Consider the following 22,212-nt stretch of genomic DNA (forward strand, 5'->3'; position numbering starts at 1 on the left):
TAATCAAAAGCTAAAGGCATGAAGAAAGGTAGAGAAGAAGCTGTAACAAAACTCTGCATTTAAGCAAGATGGAAAATAGAAGAAATCAATACAAATTATCAAAGCACTACAGGTCACTTTATATAAAGGATGAAAGTAGGAGATCACCTACAACTAATTATAAATTGTTAATTACTGTGATTAACAGATCATTTCCACTGTCTTCCCTTTAATGCTTTGATGTATACCTCAACTTCTAAAATCTGTCTGGCACAATACAAATAGTATTATGTGATTTAAGTCTAATGTAGTTGTCACCATGATTCCTCAGAAACACACCACCTTCCCTTCAACCCCAGTTCTCTGTGACTGAACTCTCCGTGACACAGCAATGTGCCACAGACAACCCTGTAACACGATCCTTCAAGATATGCAATACTGAACAATATGAAATTATTAGGCGATGAGGTTATTGTAGCACAAGAGCAGAGAGATGTCAATTTGTGCTTTGCCTTGCATTGCCTCTATAATATTTTGCCTCATTTGCCCCTTTTCTACCTCATTTCCTTGCACAGATGTGGGACACTGATACCCCTGCAGCCCCTTTGCTCAATATGCAAAGATAGAGATGGCTGGAGATAAGCCACAGTTGTCTTCCCCTTCTCTTGGCACTTCTCCCAGGCTGGACCATTATCTGCTATGAAGGAGTTTGGCTAAGACAGAAGCTCTATACTTAAAGAGGACGTAAGAGAGAAGACAACTTCAGGCTATTCAGTGCTAACTTGTGGTGCAGCATTTATCAAGGCAATCAAGATCTTACAGGCACAGGTTCTGGTCCCCCCAGCATGTTCAGATCAGCTGGGAAGTTAGTGAAGACAGACACCCTCATGCGCAGCCCCCTCAAATTACTGTTCGCCCAAAATTTAAATTTAGTACTGGAAGATTCAAATAGCATCTCCTTTTACAAATACAAAAGGCAGAGTTCCAGAACCTGGTGAAAAAAGCTTGGAGAGTTCCAGCTAAAGGTTTTCTTCACACAAACCTGACAGCAGAAAAATGTTTTGGTTCTTTTACACCACCCCCGAAGTTTTTTTGCTTCAAAACATCTATTTCATTCACTAGAGAACAAACTTGAGCAAAATTACTTGCAAACAAAAGGACAACACAATAATTCCCTAAGGGTATAAAAAATTATTGTTAAGGTATACAGTTGCTGAAACAGATTTGCAAGTACATTTAAGATATTCACATTAATTAATCAGCAGTGATACTGATGGGGAAGGAACAGCTAATGTCAACAGGGACGTCAGCATAATATTATTCTTGTGGAAGAGATTACCATAGCTTTTTTTTAAAAATAGTTTGTTTATGAACTACAAGAAATGGAACTGCAGTCACTCCTGACTTTCTCTGTACGTCTTAAAGTTTACACACGTAAGATGACATGTAAACTGTTCCCTTACTCCTAGCCTCCCAATTCACACCTGTGATGTCCAAGTGCTTTAGTTGCAGATTTATTTCTACCCTAAGCAAGATAGATGCACTGAAAAAAACATTAAAACATAAATACAAAGTCAAGGACAACCTTCAGTGCTGCAACCATGGACTACCCTCTTCCTCCTGCTTCACATAAATGAAATTCCACTATCTACTGCAGAACCTATTCAATGTTTCCAGTAAAGATCAGCAGTGGTATGTGGGTCATAACCATTCCACATTTTTAAACTTAATTAAAAATAATCCAAGGCCAGTTGTCACAGAAATGGTGTTTTGATTTTTTTTTTTTTAAAGTCACCCTTTAACAAGCTGTTGATTATGGAAAGCAGGAAATCTGATACGAGGTGGCTGAAGGCTAGTAGCTAGGCACGTAAGAAAAGAATGCATAGACCTTTCGCTGCTTCAGACTCTGGAGTCTCTGACCAAAGCACTGATTTGATTTCATGACTGCTCTGTACAGATAGCTGACATTACTAAATGCTACTCCAGTATCAACTTGTTAAATTTGAACCCAGACTCAGCATATCAATATACTAGGCCAGACTAACTGGAGTCAAGAGAAATATTTTGGGAGTTGTTTATTTTTAAATGAGTCACAATACACCACGATAATTAACTGGACTATATAATTAAATGATTGCCATAGAATCTATTAGATTTGTCACAGACTAATAACAAGTATATTGGTATTTATTTTATTCTAGTGAATTGCTGAATTGCCATAAAGTCAACTATGGTTTTTGCTTGGTTTGGTAGGGGAAGCTTTTAATATTTTTTTTTAATAACATGTTTTATAGGATATTCTATAAAAAATGATTTTACATGAAGACTGAAAGGGCCGTTTCAGGACTAAAGGCTCCTGTGCCTGTTGTTGCATAAAGCAATCTGAAACAAGGATACTGTCATAAACCCTTTAGTGTCCAGTTTTCTGATGTCAAGAGATCTTTTTAGTTTGTACATAGACACAGCACACATCTAAATATTTACAAATACATGAAAAGTACAAGATAACTACACCATTTTGGGATTCACACTCTTTTTTTCTATCTTTTATTTTTTAACTTGTCTCTGTCATCTTCTAGTCAGAGAATGAAGTCTTAAGAATTCAGGAAGCTTAAAACATGGTGTCACATTAACACAGTAGAAATGCTGAACTACCCCAGAAACATGCTATCAAGTGGCTTTAAAAGGTTAAGTCTCCTTAGATTTTATGTCAATCCACTGTAAACACTGCTCCCCAGGAACTGAAACAAACTACAGTCAGTCCCGTGTCCTATGAGGTTTTCTGGAAATGTCCGCTAACAATCTAACCCTGAACTTGGATTCTATCTAAACTGAATTTATTAAAATTTACTCAGTATTAAAATGTAAAATATCTTGCATATCAACTGCCGTAAACACAGAGGCTAGCAGCGCAAATTGACAAAAACTGTACTTGAACTGCATGACTCAACATGTTTTCCTTTTTACAATATACTTATAAAAAATAACTAGATCCAGACTACTTAAAACATGTCATAATCTGTTTATGCTTACTGTGGACTTTACCATCAACTTTACAGTTTGATTTTGGGATGAGGAATCACCAAAATATATGCATGGTGATTACCTGTGATCCACTGTGAGTTTTACAATTAATCTTGAACATAGATCACAGTTTTACAAGAAGGAAAGTGCATTTTTCTTCAAAGCTTTTTAAACCAAAAAGCAAAGCAATACAAAAATTCAAAGAAGTCAAAAAGCATAGAATCATCAGGCACTATTCTAAGGACAACAGAATGAAAAACTACAGGCCAATTATACTATTAGTTTAGAAAGGGACTGTCATAACTATAGATCTTTGACATAAAGCCTTTTGCTTAAACAAGCATGTTAGTTAAATAGTAATAGTGTCAATTCATAGAGAATGCTTTTATCAGCATTCACAACTAAAATGAATATATAATAATCAGATCATTCAAGCCTTCACAGTGTTATTTAAAGAAGTCTTAAAATCCACATTTCATGTGGCTTATGCCTTACTAACAATGTAAACTGCCTTAAGAGTTAATAAGAGCAAACACACTTCAGCAGTTTAGTTGGACATGAGTTTCATTACCAAAAAAAATATATTTAATATAAGCCTTCTAGACCCAAGTACTATAATTTGAACAGCAATGTTGTTGGGAGAGGTATTAAGTTACAGTGTACTGCTCAGGCTGAAGTAGTGGTTGGAAGGAAGGAAAAAAAAGAGAGAGGAAACTCTGAAAATTCCTGTGGTTCAGGGTGTATACAGAAACAAATGGTATTTACAGTTTCTCTGCTCAAATATGACTTATCTTTAATTCTACATACAGCAAACTGTTCTGTAAAATAAAGCCTATATGAAATAAACCTCAAAGACTCACTCACTTTAAGCTGTTTTATATGCAATTTTAGTAATTACTATTAATTTACTGAGAAGCTGTGTATTTGAAGCTACACAACTTCATCCACAGTTTAATTAATTCCCACGTCTAGATAACTAGACAAGAAAATACCTTTGACTTCGTGTAAATCATTGTTTTTAACATATTAAATACAGGTATTTCACTGTAAAACCTATTCACCTCTGCTACTGTATGCACCACATTCTAAGAAACAAGTCCAAAAACCAAATGTTACAGATAATATAAAAATTAACTTCCTAACTGTGACAGTTTGACACCACTAGGAAATTCTGAAATCACTGCATTTAAGTCGTGATTGCAAATTTTGTTATTTTTCCAGTTAAATTTCAGCTGTAAAATACTGACAAATTTTTCTGTAAACAAGAACGCTCACCTTATGGGGCCTCCATAAAGAAGTGCTACACATTTCCCTTTTAGAGGTTCCATATCTTTTCTTAACAGCAGTTGTTTTTCCTTCATTCCCAGGTTTGAACTGTATGTGCAACTGAGACGTCCTTGCACTATGACACTTGTATTTAAGGCTGGATAAACAGCAAGAAACTTTTTGGCATGATCCTTCCAACGAAACACTTCTTTGCAAAACATGGTGGGTTTTGCTCATCTGTGCTTTGGGTCTTTCTAGTTCATTTATGTTAATCTGATATTCTGAATCTATTTTTGAAGGTAAACATGCAGATGTGCTACGTGCCAGTTTTAAATGAGGGTATTTTGCACTGGAGTTCAGATTTAACTCCGGACTGCAACAACCATTAACCACTTCACTGCTCGATGCAAATGCTCTTTGAGCAAGATGAACTGAAACACATGAGAAGCCATCAGACACTTCTTCAGAAGTTGCCTGCTCAGAACTATTCAAAATTTGACTTTTGTCCTGTAATGATGTGTTCAAGTAAAGCGGTCGAATGTCTCTGACTTCGCCAGAAGAGCAAACTGTTTTAGACAGTCGAAGTCCATTGACTGCTGTTGAAAGGAATCCCTTGGAAATAGTTTGATCTTCTTTTTGTGCCAGCTCACTAGGAGAAATAACTAGTTTATGGGATGTTTGATAGGCGCCTCTATTTGGTAGTTGACCTGAGCTTACTGGAGAAGCTGGAGGAGTACTGGAAGGACTCCTGGGGAAAATAACCAGTGATGAACAGCGTCGCAGTGGAATTTTAGTTTTCTTCCTCACTGACAAAGCATCTTGGTCAAAAGTAGTATTACTTCTACACAGAGCTTCCTGAGATGAGTTGTTCCTACAGGGATTACATTTGTTTGCAGTGCTTCTAGATGAAGAATCACCATGTACAACACTACTACAGAAAGTACCATCACTTGTTGAAAGAGTGCCACTACCACTGTCACTGATGACACTATTGCTATATGAACCTCCATCACTTGTGGTACTTGCACATGATCCATAATCACTGCCAGCACTGCTGAACGATCCACTGTCACTGGCTGCAATACTGCTAAGGCTGCTATTGCACAGAAGGCTATCATTAGATCGATGATCAACCACAATTCTAGCGCCACAACTTCCTTCGTTACCAATACCAATGAATGAAGTGTCTTCACCAGTAGCTACAGCATCATCAGACCGAAAACATCCACTGTACTTTCTAGACTGTAAGGAAATGTGCAGTGAGGTGCTCCTTTTTATTCCCAATGAAGTAGTTGCATTTTCCTCTTGATTAATTACTTGTTGCATCACAGGTGCATAAGCAACTTGTCTAGGAGTCAGTTTCATTTGTGTAACATTAGGTGCAGAATTCTGCAATTTTTGGAAGTACGTACAACTGTTACTATCCAAAACATCTTCAGAGGTTTCCGATAACGGATCTGTGTTGCTTCTTTGGGTAGCAAAATGCAATCTTAACCGTCGTGCCATTTGTTCTCATTTCCACACATGTTAGCAAATGAAAGCCACAAAGATCCTTCAGCAGAAAGGCTACAGGCAGCTGCACAGAAGCTAGAGCTAGTACATCACAACAGTAAAAGCCCATAAAAGTTGCAGTCTTTGTCCTAATTTCTACAAGATACTAGTGTTAGAAAAGAACTGTACCTCTTGAAATAAGTCAGCCATTCACTGAACCGCAGTTTCTGGACGTCTTTGATTGCTTGCAGTCAGAAAGCATTCATTCACAAAGCACTTACATTCCAACGACCTCAGCTGCAACACACTGACAGACTACTGACCTTGTTTCAATTATACCTTCTGTAATTTGCATAAGCGAATACAATAATAAACTTCCAGTACTTCCAAGTTTAAAACAGCAACTCCTGCTGCAGCCGCACTAGCTGAGTCAATGTGTCCGTACTTTCCTCAGCAGCGTATGACTACTAATATTTTTACCCATAGGTTTAGAATTACAGGAAGTTGGTAGGAATGAAGTCCCATATAATTGAGTATCAAGTCTAGGATTGAATTTCCAAATAGTAACCATGCTAGCAAACTGCTGAGGTCTGAATTATGCATAAACCAGTGAAATAAGCCTCCTCCACCTTAAAAAAAAAGTCTGAAATGTTTAAATAAAACTTGAAAGAAATCTGGCATTATCTTGCCATCTACACTGTTAAGCAATCACACTTCCTCAAGATTTGTACACAGAAGAAACCTCTCCTGCCAATTAAATCATAATTTTCAGTGAGGTGCAACCAAATTAGAACTACAAAAAGTTATTCTGATTAATAATGTGGCATTTATTTGCAGCCTACCATGTTAACCCTTTGTTTTATATTTTAACCCTTCCCAATTTACAGCTGTTAAAGGTACAAAGAAACAAGCCATTCTTACAAACTGAACTACCTCATCTTGTCTGCTGGAAGCCCACAATAAGCAGACATTCATTAGAGTTCAATATGGCATGGAAGTCTATGACCAACTACGCAAGCTTTAGAACACTGAGCTAAGTATGCACAGGAATAAATAGGATTACCAGGCACAATTACAAAAGAAAGCTATTCTGTATAATTATATACAGTCTCATACATTCACAGCTAAGTAATTTTTTTTTAATAAAATGATCAGCTTGTCAAGAAGTTAATATACTGTCAACTCTTACAAGAGTAATGGGATTGAGAATTCCTACAAAATGTTTCATATTGTCCCAAAAGGTCCTTTGCTGGCACCTAGTGGGACTTTCGAAAAAAGACAATCTTGAATCTTGCTGTTGAGTGTGGTTTTTTGTTGTTGGTCTTTTTTTTTTTTTTAAACAAACATTTGGCTATGAATGTACTTCTGAATACAGAAGCTGTATGATGCAGTACTCAATGCTACCACACTAACGTGAAATTACTTAGTGCTGCTGAAAAAGTGCAAACAGAAGAGAACACTAGGCCATTTATACTTTTATAGGTCATACTACTAGTTTTTTTTTTTCTGCTCCATATTTGTTTAACCTTTACTGTATTTTAAGCTAGAAGGCAGTAAAATTAACATTTATACCTCCTTCCCAAAAAAGAGTCAAGAATCAAATTCACAGTACCCTGTTTGCAAGCAACAGATTTGTTTTCTAATTATACTCCAGGGCTTACTTAACCTCTGTTAACTGAATTCCACAATTAGAATGCAGCAGTAAATGAATACTAGCTTATTCATAAAAAGCCAACAAATACAATAGTTCATTTATTTCATTATGCTTTACCAACTGGACTCTTAATGTTATTTGTTGGAGAAGGACTGGGATAGGGGGAGAAGAGGAAAGGAAAATACCATTAAAGATTCACAGTTTTAAAGTGTTATAGTTGAACTTCAAGCAATATATTAAAAAAACAAAAAAAACCACCCAAAACCCACCCTCAGATATGCAAGTGAAGAGTAAAAAATGCATTTCTTAAAGCATTTCATTCCAACAACTAATTTATTAGTAGCAGTTTATAACATGTTAGTGTGATACAAATTTAATTGCAAGCACTTTATTATACTGCTTTTAGTAAAAGAAAGCAACACTTTCTCCCCCAACAGATGATCTGAAATGTGTTCCCAATTTTACTAAAGAAGCCTCTAAAAAAATAAGATGACATAATTTGGTAATTTAGGCTTAAGATTTAAGTGAAATTTCTCAACTTGTCACTCTTCCTTAGCTGTAACTGTATAGGTATAGCCAGCCAACTACAGCTTCCTTAGTCAACATAAAATGGCTTTTAAAATGCAAAATTCTATCTTGCTGAATTAAGAGTTGACAAAAAATAAATTTAAAATAATAATTTTTTTAAAGTACCAATAGCTCCATTCAAATCTTAACATGATTGGCTTCTTCAGTATCAGTAACAGATTCTGGCACTTCATTTGAAACGTACATTAATTGTGACAAGTTATTGTGAGACAGGAAGAGATAGCAAAAAGACATCTAGTCCCTTCAGTGGTCCATCTCTTAAATGATCTCATTTTCCTCCTTGACAGATCTTTCAATGTGTTTTTAAAGACAACCATAACTGAGGACTCCACAAACTGCTCAAGCCCTTTCTTCTGCCAATGGTTTGCAACAAGTCAGGAGAACAAAATAGGATTTGGTAACGGAACACTAAATCAAGACAAACGATCTTTGAAAAATTTTGAAACTATTACAAAAATATTTTAAAATTGCAGTTGTTGGTGATATAACCAATGCAGCAGGACTTTGAATTCACGCCTAACACTGAAGACGATAAGTTTTGAGCCAGGTTTTCCAGAAAGCAACACTTCTTAAAAACAGAGATTTCAGGCTTCAATTTATCCCCAAAAGTTACAGGGAATAAAAGCACTTGGGATAAGTTTTTATAAAGAAGAAGTTATCCATTGGGAGGACAGTTTGACAAATGTAAACGAATTTCAGTTTTATCAGCTTGCTCACAACATCTAGAAGAAAGAAAGGCTGATTAACAGTGAAGCCTACTAATATAATGGAGGGTGAAACACCCTCCGATCATAGCTGCATATCTTAGTGAAAGAGTGCAAGGCACCTATGATTTCTGACATGTGAAGATGAATTAATAAAAGTGGGGGAGCTTGTCAATGCTAACAACAATCCCAGCTAAGGCAACAATTTGACATAATTAAAACAGCTCAAGACACCTGGGATAGAAAGTTAGTGTTTCTGAGAGCCAGATAAAGAGAAATAGCCTTTTCCATTCACCAAATGAGGAGTCAGAAAAAATGAAAAATATTGGGATTATTGTAGAACTATACAGTGACTGATGAGGTCATGATGCTTTGATCTCTAAATAAAATTGTACATAGGAAACAAAGCATCATTTCCAAGCTAATGCCAATAAAATGTTTTATTGGTTCCTCTCCCAAAAGCAAACAGGCCAAACAACTTATCTACTCTAGATTAGAAGAAGAATGCTAAGGAATTCTCTTGGTGGAAACAAAAAAAACCCAACAAACCAACCCAAAAACCATTGGCCTTCTCCCCCCAAAAAATCAGGGATCTGACTTTCTAATCATGCCTCCCGGCTTCCAGGGGGTGGCAGTAATGTTCTGACTAATAGACAAAGTACTTTTGACCTGATGAACACACTGTAGCCCGTAACATCATGTTGAGACAAATACGATTTTTCAGGATGCTCAGATGTTCAGCCTGCCATGTAAGCCACAAATGCTGGTGATTCCCTTGAAAAATGCTTTAAAAAAAATTGAAAAGAGACACGATATTTGAAATATTTGGGACAGGTAATACAAGTAGTAAATTGTTTGGGGACTGTGTAAGTCTGTAACCAAGAAACAAGCGTCTTCTTTCTTAAATCTAATTATTCTAGGCAGTTTGTACCTTATTTATGTACATTTTCACTCTTCCCAACTTTAGCAGAGCAGCACCTATTACAATCCAGTTACAATGGATTACTGAATATATGCAGAAATCATTCAGAAGAAGTAAGTTTTTCATAGACAGCACAATATTCAAGCACAAAAGGAACCATTATAATGGCTATCAGAATGAAACTGTGTTTGGAGTACAAACTAAAGAGCACTCAGTCCCTCCTACGAGTTTCAAACTACTGCAGAAGGAAAAAGTATATATTCCAGTGATAAAAAAAATGGCTGAAGTGGCCTGAGGATGCAAGTGTCATAACTGTACTGCTACCAGCCTTACTCATTTACAATAAAAGTTACAGACAGGAAGATAGGTAAGTAGACATCTTCATACGTAAAATGAGAGCATGGTCAGAGGAGGAGTTTTGATTTCACTGAGAAAATAAATGCACAAGCTATCCCCATCTTACTTATGACCTGCCATATGGAGTGTGACACCTAGCTACAAGATCACAACCCACTATCCACTTGTTAACATTTCCAAAGAAACACACATGCTTTCTTTCATGCTACTCTTCAAACACCGAAGAAGGTTCTCACACCGTGTACAGAGATACCTACACTGTCAATACTACTTTGTTTGTGGGAAAAATAAACATTCACTGCAGAGCTTTCAGTATCACCAAAGAATTTGGCCATATCATTTGAAAAGCACTATAAAAGAATGATACTTTTATGAATTAAAGCACATTAGAAGTTAAGAATAGTAACATAACTGCTTCAGAGCATCACAAAGCATGGTACTGTCAGATAAGTAAACTAATCAGGTCTGCCTTTAGCTTTAGGTTTCATTATAGAAGTTAAGGGTGTTTGGTGTCATTTTTTAATCCACGTTGAATCCAGATGAAATTACTTTCGTTCAAGTCTTTAATACATTGCAATATTAAACACAAAAGGACCTACCAAACGGTTTTCATCAAATACTTCAAAAAGGAGCCTGTGTTTCTGAGGATTAACCTAGGGAAAAGAAATATGTTAACAGTTAAAATATATGCTGAATTCTAGCATTTGTTTTCAGCAAAGGCTGTTTACGCAGGAGGAAAGAAATACTTAAGACCTAAATTAAACAGCAAATCTACACCTTGCAGCCATTTCACTATGTAACACGTTTCTATTGGAACCAATGAGCCAAGACTGGTACTATCCCAAACCAGTTTTAGATTCATGTTCATGTTTTTAAACATTCACAGCATAAAGATAACATCAAGACTAAAAGTTTAACTCTGGCACAAGTAAAAACGTTAACAAACGTATTTCTAAGGAAAGAAGTTTGTGAGCCTTTTTGAACATTAATAATAGATGTATTTCTGATTTTAAGCTGAAGTAGTGGGAAAACATCTTTCCTAACATGTTAATGTAATATTCAACAGAGATAACAAGGCTGTAAAAAACACTTACTCTAAATAAGAGTTCTTCATTCCACTTTGGGTTTAAGGACTATATGCGAGGTGGGAAAAAAAAAAAAGACAGCATTGGTTATAGTGACAATTCTGTATCGGTGTCTTTTCTGATGTTTTACATCTGTTTTATCCCATGTAACGACCAACTTAAGAAGAAAGTACAAAATGTTTAATTTTGCTATTGCAGGTAGAAGTCATGGGAGTCTTAAACTGTTTAATACAATGCAGAATTAAGACAATTTACTCAAGTATTCTCAGACTTTGGCTAACGCCGTGGATACAAAGAAGGGATCATTATATAGTCCAAATCAGTTAACTTATGATGTGTCTTTAGTAGTAATTACTGCCTTCTTCTCCGTCCACTATCCACATTGCTTACATGCAAACATATGTTAATCCTGAAATGATGTACGCTTAGCAAATGCCAAATCTCTCAACAACATAATCTAGACAGACCAGGCACAGGTGGGACAAACACAATATAACCTGCTCAACTAAACACATATTTCAGTTGTGGCTTTTTTCAAAAATACTAGAGATACTTTGAACTCTCATTATAGCTAAACTAACAATTGTTCATGTGAAGAGAAAATGCATGAGTGATCTCAATGTAAATCACAGCCACTATCTGCGAACAATGATTTGGAAGAGTACTTTCCCTCTCATGTACACCGTTTTCCATTTTTAGTTTATCTAATGCAAGTTACCAGTACTAAGACTGACTTCTTCCTGCAAGTATTCTAGAGAAACAAGTACTATCATGATTCAGGTGAACTGCGCAGTTTGATGTTGAAACACAACAAATTGTGTTTGTGTTTCAAACAAAAAAAGAAAGAGTTGTGCAACAAGGAAGAGAGTAAAAGGTTTTATGGCAAGAAAGAGATTATTATATTATTAAAGATCCCAGAAAATCAGAACAATCCAGTATTTCCATGAATGATGTAGTTTTGAATCAGTATTCACCTTATATTCCTTAGTGTTTCTCTACCTTTCACTAAAATTATTGAAGAGAAAATACCAAAATAATGCCATGAACAGAGAAACAGTAGGTTATGGAACATTCCTTTCCCCTTACCTGTTCAATCAAGTGATGTGTTAGTTTTCATATTTTCTGCAGTATTAACTTTTCCTCTAGAATCTGATCAACAAACCAAACAAAACCACCACAACCCACAAAGATAAGACAGCTAACCTTTTTAATAGTTTTTGTCTGAACACTTGTAAGGACTCCGTTCACCGGATCATACACTGTCACTTTCACATAAGGGTCACTGGGAGGGGAAAAGAAAGAGATAAGCATGTTGCTATATATCCTTTTTTTGTCAGCATTATTAGCAGTTGAGTTTTAAAAGGCTTAAATTAATAGGTGTGAAGCTAGGAGTTACAATTACATTATGAACACCATACACATTTGTATTTACAATCATTTGCTAAATAGTTTTAGAGATAAAACTAATCTCAACATTGGTACTGATTATGACCACACTAGTATGGCCATTTTATATTTTGTATATTACTACAACTTAATTCTCTCTCCTCTTTCACAGTTCTTATTTCATGAGAACAGATTTAATGAATCCTCATGCATTTCAACAAGACATACATGAAAAAAATCAGTTGTGATTGAAAAAGCTTGAAGTATTAAATCTCTTGGTTTTAACATTTTAAAACACTCAGAATTTGAGGTACTTCCTTAGACATAGCATTTTTACTAAATGTTCTATCAGTTTCAGAGTCTCAGTTTAACCTGAATTTGTCTTTTAATGAAGGTGTCCTAATATGGTTGCTTAAAATGGCCTACTGCCTCAGATTTTTTTTTCCTTCCTGCAGTACAGTAAACAGATTATATGAATATCACTTTTCATGAACAGAGTCTGAGCAATTGAATGCCTTGACTAGTAACAAAAGGTGACCAAGACTGTCTGCCATATGGCAAAAGGGCATATGGTATTCACATATTTAAGTTATTATGAGAAACACTGCCCTATTTTTGTTTAAAGCAAAAAAATTGCACAGGAGAAAAATTGAAGAGAGACTGCCTGGCTTTAGGGAAAACATGAGCATCACAAAGAAATTTTGCTAATGCTTAACTGATGTCACATGTAACAATTTTGCTAGTGCTAAAATAACAGCATTCCTATACATATGCCAAAGCAGCTGTCAGCAGAACTAGTACTAAACCCATCAGTACTTTTCTAGACCCTCTGTACACAGACCAAAAGAAAAAGTAGCTTTAGCACAAGCTGCATACTGCCACTTGCCAATTCTACGTGGTATTACAAAGGATTTCAATTATCAATTCAAAAGTCTGATCTTTCCTGGGGTTAATGTTAAGCCACTTTGATTGTTTCTTCCCTTATACAGATTTTTAACTTTTAAATTTGTATGTACCCAGAGCCTGCAGCCACTGGCATGGGTCTACCCTATCTATAGAATTGGTGGGTGCTGTTCCTCTGCATATAATCCGAGTTGAAATAGTCTTGTTGCTACCAGTGTTTAGTGTTGTGTTCATTCCAAGTCTTTAAGGCACAGATGAGACAATTTTGATTATAACTGAACTCGTGTTATTTTAGCTGCAGTCTACCTTAACTAAAATATATACATGTATCTATCTCCATTGCAGAACTATTTTACCATGCAGAGAATTAAACATTCCCACACATTGTCTTGCCAATGCTAAGCTCTGTCCAAGTGACTCCTGGGCAAGAAAACAAGTATCTTCATGTTTGTCTCTGATCATTTTATAATGTTACCAGTTAAAACAGTTCTGATTTTTTTTGGAAAGAGGCACAGCAGTATTTACTAAGATCTAAACAGCTGTGGGGAGAAAAAAAAAAAAAGAAGCAGTTGTCCCTTAATACATTAACAACATATATTCTTACCTGGCTCCTAAGATATCCTTCTTGGCCAGGCCAATTCCAGCTATAACCTTCACCCTGACAATACGTGTGTTCTCCTAAAATGCAAAATAACATAATCAAGATACATTCAGATTTATTTTTCAGATCTATTTTTAATGTATAAAGCTAAAAGCAATTATTAGCATAATTTTTAATTTACACTGAAAACTGTAGACCAAGTAATGCAGTTACTCTGTCTGATGGAAAGAGCTCTAAGTTTCAGTAGCAAATTTATTTTACCTTTACCCCTTTTAAAGTTTATCACCGTCGTATCCACATATGATGGTAGACACAGATTCCAAAAAATTGGATAAATCAACACAGTAAGGTTTGTATTTTTTAAAACTCATTTTACTTTGTTTCTCGGCATTCTAAAGGAATGGGATTTTGTTCTGAGTTAGAGTGCTTAATCCCACAGGACAGGATTGTTAGCCTGGCATACAACTGTTCCCGCCAGCCTTCTTTCCCAAATTCCAAATTGTTCTGGCAGCGGCAGTCCCCCCTTTCCCCCCAGCAAGCCTTGCAATACACTCGTATCAGATTGGATGCAGTATGCACACGCTGCACACACGTGAAGATCATTTCCTAAGGCAATGGCAAGGGCAAGCTGTGATTGCCACAATTCATACAGCCCAGTGACTTCCACTGGTCCCAACTGCTCCCAGGAAGACAAGCATCTGGGAGCAGTTTCCATGAGCAGTTCCCATGTTTCTCGTCAGGTAATTCCTGGTCATCTTTTCTACAGAGAAGGCAAGAATCTCTGTGAGAACATGCTCTGAACAGCATAACAATTTTTGGTGCACATGGGCATGATCTGTTCGGACACAAGGAATGGGCTGCTATTTACATCTCGCTAGCCATTCAAGCAAGTTGCATTAAACACTTGGACAAACGAGCATGGTCCGAGCAAGTTTTCACCTAATAGTATCTCAGTATTTATCAGAGTGTGGGAAATAGACTCTGACCACAAATTTACCCCTTTCATTCCCCCCAGGAAGTATCAAATTTATCAGAACAGATTAATAAAGCAGTAAAGAACTCTAGAAAAAGGCAAGAACAAAGAATTCTTGCATCTATTTTTGTTTTACAGCACAGAGAGGCCACGCTCAAAATATTGGGATTTCTGACATGACCTGTCAGAGGGTATGAGATTTTTAAAAACCAAAAAATTATTTCAGTTACATATTATTCAAATTACAGCTTCACAGGAGCGACATAAGTGATTGCTCTCCTCCTGTTAATTAATATAGCTGTGCAGAGTGTTACATGGCTCATCTGATAAGCCACTGAATTCAAGAGAGGAAAAAAATCCCAACAGCTGCAGCCATGTCAGAGCAAGAAGACAAATGAGCACTGTTTCTCTGGAAAGCACAAAGCTTTGCAGATGAAGGACTGTTTGTAGGCAATGGCTAGTCAGAGACACTTGTGAGGAAAGCTGATCCGATCTAGGTGGTCAAAGAGTTAAACAGATACAAAGAGTAATGGGTGAAGCAGCAGATGTTGTCCCTGGGGCCTTCCTGAATTCCACATATGACTAAACATGCTTTCAAAAGGAGACTTGTAGGAAGCACTCAAAGTTTGTTTTATCATTGGTCTCCCACATAACCACAGGGCTGGACTCCCTAACCAATACCAACTGGAGGAGTTTGTAAAGGTAACCAAGAGAATTGCAGGCTAATCCTGAGGCAGAGAAGACTGGCTAACAAGGTAAAGCTGAAAACAAGCTACTAAATAAAATTTTTAAGAAGTTTCTCTCACCCTCTATAGTCAGAGGTGTTTGCCACAGGACTGAGATGAACATCTACAATACCCACTTACTGACAAAACAGTCAAGTGGCCAAGACAATTCCAGCCAAATCACAAGTCCATCTTCTATCTTCAAAGAAAATTGTCTCCTACTAGGAAATCTAATAGTTCAGAAAAGAAAGACCTAATAACCAACCACACCCAGCACTGACCACTAGTAGGCATCCTAAACTTTCAAAATTCTTAGTCATGACCAGGCTTTAAGGCCCATAATATTACCAATGTTTTATGACAGCAACAGAACTAATCAAGTTTAGGAACAAGTAATACAAAACTATGTTGGCATCAAATTAAGAAGAGCCATATTTATATATATATATATACACACACACATACCACAAATATCCTAAAATATCCACCTTTATCTTACATTCCAAAAAAAGCATCCAATTTATCTTCTATCCATTACTTGGCTTCAGTTACATTCAACATGAGTGAGTTTTGGAGACTACTCAAGCTGAAGAGTACCATGTGTGCACTTCCACTCTCACCGGGCGCTTCTGCACCTCACTTGGTACACCACCACCCTCTCTCCCAGCAAGAGGAGGGTCCTCAGTCCCAGCCCATGGGACCCAACTGACAGAATCCAATTTGAGAAACGATCTCACCCCCTCCTTCTCAGAAAAAGGACCAAGAGTAGATGTTGGTATAGGATACACTGCCCTAAAAGACAAATACCTTCTCTTGCATCTGTATTTGGTTACTTAAGCCACAAGCTTTTCTCACTTTTTCAAGCATGAGAAAAGTAAAGGCAATTTGATGGTTTTGGGTACAGGCATCTCAGAGCCAGGCTTAACAGGGCATCAACGCAGTCCACACAGAGGAGATCCCAGAAACAGGATCCACACTCTCAGATTTTCAAGTTGGCTTAATCACGTGGTTTGTTTACTTGTATCATAGCAGAGATCTGAATTTATCTGAATGCTATTTTTCAAAAAGACAAATTGCTTTGTATGTGACCTCAAGAAACTAGAAGCAACAAACCCAAGGCTGGCATGCTGAAGGTTGATTTAAACATGCCTTGCTGAAAGAGAGAGGATTATTTGTTTGGGATCAGTGCCAAACTAGGACAGGTACAGGATTTTAGTTAGACCAGCAGAACAACTAAGCAAACTGACATCTGCTTATGAACTGCCATGTAGAAATATCTTTCTCGATTAAAGAAGTTTTTAAAAAAATTCTGAATTTTTCACAACAATCTTCCCCACAGATCTCCTTTTTCACTTTCACTTTTTTCACTAGCTGCTCTCACCCTCCAAAAACTCACCACACACCTTTTTGTGTATCTGTTAAACTGATAGATGATACTGAAAGGTCCTATTCTTCCTTTTCCAAGACTAGAAACTTCAGGAAGACACCCATGTTAACACGTAAGTGCAAGACTTATTCATGAGAGATTACGTTCCCCATTCTCTGGTCACACTAGTGCACAAGGCAGATCAGGAGAAGTTCAGACAGCTTGATCCAAATGCAGTCAGAAGTGTGTTACACTGGAAGGACTCATTATGCTACAACACCGCACATCCTGAAGAGGCAGAAGCCTGCTGACAGGACACCACTCTGTGCTGTGACCAGATGACCTTTTCTCCCCACTCACTGATGACAGGCAGAATTGCTAAAGAACTGCTGCTACAGCTCACAAAAGCTGCCCTAAACACGATGATCCCAGAAAGTAGTGAACAGCTGAAGAGTTCCAGAACTGTTCGAAGCTAATTTCACACAGCCAAAAATTAAGTGATGAAAGCTCTGCACAGAGACAAAGATACTTCATTCTGGTATCCACAGGGAACAGGTTCAAAACCAAAGTTTCATGGTTTCAAAGGCCATTTTGAACCTTTTCTTCTTCATTCACCTTGCTCAGGAGATCCTTATTTGACACCTTCATAGACATACATACAAGAAACGGTGGATCGTAATGGCTTCTGTAAGTCCACAGGCAGCTGCAACCCAAGAGTGTTTCTGTGGTCCAAGAAACACACAGGCTGCAGTCTGTACCTCTTCTATATTGGCTGTAGACACTCTCAAGCTCACCCCGCTACTCTTTTCCACCACTGTGGTGCTTCCAGTGGTTCTGGTGGCATAGGAAGGAATAGGCACCTAGTCAGTAACCAGGAACGCACCAGCTATGTCTAGCAGCACTGAAGCTTGTCAGGGAAACTGCTCTCAGAGCAATTTATCTCCCCAAGAGTCCCTTCCTGGCCATAAATGCCTACCCACACTTTTGTGGTCCTGACATTAACTTGCAGGGGTCAGTCTGAATTTACTCCGTCTGTACAGCTAAAGAGACAGAGTATTCGCTTCTGCTTTGAACACACCAGGAGTCTTAGAGGTTTAATGCCCTAGTACCCAGCTGCTCTGTAACGGAGACATGCACTTCTGAGACACATGCACACACAACAGCCCATCAAAGGCAGCAGCTCTGGGCACAGAGTTCTACAGGGTTGTTTGTATAGATGAGGCAAGGATGTTCAGGTGGTTGACAACATTTGACTGCCAGACACTTTGAAGGCTGGAGGAAGAAGGGGTGGGGTTGGAGAAGGGAACACAATAATGGCCCACAACACAGCATCATATACAAAATACAAGCCGATCATTTCGCCACTAAAACTGTGAACTGTTAAGCTGTTTCCTCTGAGAATACAAGTACCCCGACATGCAGCGTGGGAAAAGAAATATTTGTTAAACTACTGAATCTGCCGGGGAGCAGCTGCATAGAAATGAAGTCCAAATGACACTGAGTGTTTGCATCAGTCTGCTTCTATACAAATTCAAGGATAAATTATTTTTAGGGCTTATATAGTATTTTTAAAGCTGAGGGGTGGGGTATGTGGGGGGGTAAGGCTACCACATATTACAGACACTGAACTGTCTAAAAATTCTTTGTCTGATTAAGTCAGACAAATCATCCTTTACAGAGCTGACTCAGCAAGCTAGTTACCTTATTATGAACTTCCAGGTTTTATCATTATTCTATTGTTAGTCGTATTAGCATATTCTAAAGAAGATGTTCAAGATCAACTGGTCAAAATAGCCAGGACTGCTAACACCTGCCATTTTCATAATCTCTAACAATGCATCTATTTACTAACAGATAGTATGTAACAAGATGATGAAATAGAAGGTTTCTGAGTGACATGTAGACAACCAATAACTTTAAAGCTTTAAAGGCAATGCCTGCCAGCCTGCTGTACTTTGAACTGATCATAACACAGAAATCCTTTTTATGTATGCCTATTAAAATAGTTTTAAAATGTGTTCTCTACTGTCATAGTTTAACCCCAGCCAGCAACTAAGCACCACACAGCCACTTGCTCACTCCTCCCCTCTCCCAGTGGGATGAGGAGAATCAGAAAAAAGTAGAACTTGTGGGTTGAGATAAGAACAGTTTAAAAACTAAAATAAAACAACAACAACGACAAAAAGTAATACAATAAAAAGAGAGACAAATAAAACCCAAGAAAAGACAAGTGATGCACAATGTAGTTGCTTACCACCTATTGAGCGATGCCGAGCAGCGATCCGCCCCTCCCGGCCAACTCTACCCCCGTTTATATACCGAGCATGATGTTCTATGGTATGGAATATCCCTATGGCTAGTTCGGGTCAGCTGTCCTGACCATGCTCCCTCACAGCTTCTTGTACACCTGCTCGCTGGCAGAGTACGGGAAACTGAAAAATCCTTAAGAATTAGGCAGCAACAACTAAAACATTGGTGTGTTATCAATATTATTCTCACACTGAATCCAAAACACAGCACTGTACTAGCTACTAGAAAGAAAATTAACTTTATCCCAGCCAAAACCAGAACATCTACAGAGCAAAGCAAGAGTCAAACTAATTAAGCAGCACTTGCAGAAGTGGATAGCATTTCATTTCCACAAATGTCACTATGAATCTACCTAACTAACATATATTAAGGTGATACTTTCTTGAACTGTTCATTTTGGGCAAGAAAACAACATTTGGAAAGAAATTTCAAGTTTTGTGAGCAAGTTTTAAACTCCTCAAACTTTCAGAATAGAATGATCTTGCCTGGATTACAGCTGTTCATAGTCAATGACTATAAAGGACAAGTATTAATACTGTCCACTCTCAACCCCATCCTTCCCAGATTCACATGGTAGGAAAATAATGCTAATGCAGCTGGAAGAGTGATTCCTACTTTAGTGGTAGAAGTCCAAAACAGAGCAGAAAAGAGAAGAAAAGGCATATGCAGAAAGAAAGGGTGAGAAAGAAGGCACAAACTAAGAAAAGGTGACATGGTGATGACTATAGAACAATACACTGAACAAACCAGAGAACGACGATTAAGTGTGATCCTTGTCTGAGTCCCTGAAGGTAGACTCCAGCTTACGAGTGTGTGCAAATGCGTGTGTACATATGCACCTATGTGTGTGCAGGGCGTGCACTGCCAGTTCCACAGACTGTAAGTGATAAAATATATCCTACACAATCTAAATGTAATCACAAGATTACAACGAAGAGTTGTAACTCAGCACCTTACAACTGTCTTTTAGCTGCTGCCTATACCTGAGCCAGGGGATGGGGGGAAAAAAAGCTCAAAATTTTTCATTTTGTGCATTGAAACACTATGTTACACCAGCAAGGGGCATTTACCTTTGCCAGTCATTAATGTCTGCAACATCCAATAATTCAATTATGAACATATTACACTATTAACAGTTCTCCTTTGCTTGAAGCAGTAAAACAAAACATGCAACATGTTATTATCTAATTCAGTGGCTATAAAGGCTCTCTCTGTTGTTAATGTAAACACCTCAAGTTCAAACAATTTTGCAGGGGTTTTCAGCAAGTTGCAATCCATTTCTCAGGTTGAACAATGATTCCTCACCCATCCCAAACCACCAGCAGGTGACTTCTTGGGAGTCTAGACTGAGATGTACAACTACCATACAGAAAAAGCAGTTTGATATGTGTAAGATACATACAAAATTCTGATAAATTAGAATAACCATATAGCAACAGAAGAGAAAGGCTTTTAATTCGGAGAAGGGTTCTTCAGAGCACGTATTTTATTAGTATTGAAAAATTAATTTTATTGGTTTTCCTATTTTAATATTTGGTTCAAGTTTTGGTTTTGCTTTTTCAATATACTTCTACAGAAAAAACTGACACAGGATGTAAGGAAACACCAAAACCAGGATGGTTAATCTAATGCAAAACATAAAATAGTAGTATCTGCTGGAATAGACAGCTTTTTTTGAGGAAGCCAATATAAATATGTCAGAGTAGTCTAACAGAGAGCACACTTTGTAGTAAACAATTGCTCTAGGCAATAACATCCTGTTATTCTTTTGTTCCAGCTAGATAGGTCAAAAATCAACTACCACTAAAGCAAGCCAAGAAAAGAACATTAAAGGATATTACAATGATAAAACACTACAGCAGCATCACCTTTTAAGATTCTGGTAATATCAGGAATTATATATTAAGGCTTTCTTCAGCTTCATACCATCTCTGCATATAGTGCACAGATAAAAAGAGAACAGAAAATTCAGATTTGGGGATGTGCAGATAAGGGAAGCTGAAATAAACATACCAATAGTTTGGAAGTTCAAAACTGAAGACAGTAAACAGCCTGGCCCAGTGAAAGAGCATAAAAAGGAAGGGATGTTCAATGGGCTGAAAGTGTTCTACATCTGATGTAGAGGGATCCCTCCCATCCCATGTACTGAGGTCCAGAAAGTCAGTAGAGAGTAAGAAAAAAAAAAAATTATCAACTACTATAGAGTGTTCTCCAGTGCACATCTACACAGACTGCTGACCTCATTAAGGAATATTGTTGCTATGAACAGCAAGAAAAGTTAGGACACTTGCAGGGGTAGAAGTGCACTAAAGCCAAGACCCCATTAAAGAATAAGTACTAGCGTAAGAGATACACACCATGCATCTATAGTTTCTTTTATACCATCCTTCTCAAATCTGTGAGACATCTTACTCAAGGTATCCAGCTTTACCAACTAGTAGCTTCTATTTAAAGCACAAATCACTGATTAAAGACAAACATAATCACATAAAAGGCTCCGAAGCCTAGGAGCAGCTCAGAAACAATGCTGAAAGATTACTTACTGCTAAAGTGACTATATATTCCAGTTGAATAGATAGCTTCTTGCATCTGCCAATTTTAGCAGATAACCTACAGAAACACGTCAGTGTTAAAACCCCTGTATCTTAGCAAGTTTCCTAGTATGTATCTCCCATCCAAGAGCACCCTACTTATTTCAAATTGCATTAAAAGTCTGGGTTTTGTTTTGGGTTTTTTTGCCTCGAGATCATTAGCGACCATAAAAGTTATGTTTTCATTGTGAAACACTCAAACATACTCCTTAATGGCATTTACTGGAGCAATAAGCAGTCTTTTAATCTCAAAGAAACTTTTCAGAGACTGAATAATTAAGGATTTA

At 37.4% G+C, this 22,212-nt stretch overlaps 1 protein-coding gene across 5 annotated transcripts in view; it reads right to left on the reverse strand.

The window, feature by feature from the left end:
- Window positions 1-22,212, reverse strand: part of NEDD4 (NEDD4 E3 ubiquitin protein ligase) — a 62,627-nt gene that overhangs the window by 34,634 nt on the left and 5,781 nt on the right. For 4 of the 5 annotated variants that reach the window (XM_074880102.1, XM_074880100.1, XM_074880103.1 and 1 more), the window contains 4 exons: window positions 13,964-14,037; window positions 12,274-12,352; window positions 11,080-11,118; window positions 10,585-10,638 (listed from right to left, as the gene is read on the reverse strand). In XM_074880102.1, coding sequence (XP_074736203.1) covers window positions 10,585-10,638; window positions 11,080-11,118; window positions 12,274-12,352; window positions 13,964-14,037 — 246 coding nt within the window. Of the gene's footprint in view, window positions 1-4,278; window positions 5,901-10,584; window positions 10,639-11,079; window positions 11,119-12,273; window positions 12,353-13,963; window positions 14,038-22,212 lie in introns of those variants that run through there. The other variant, XM_074880104.1, reaches the window with a different exon arrangement.

The sequence above is a fragment of the Strix uralensis genome, chromosome 11 (assembly GCF_047716275.1).
Source record: "Strix uralensis isolate ZFMK-TIS-50842 chromosome 11, bStrUra1, whole genome shotgun sequence".
In the NCBI taxonomy this organism is placed as follows: Eukaryota; Metazoa; Chordata; class Aves; order Strigiformes; family Strigidae; genus Strix; species Strix uralensis.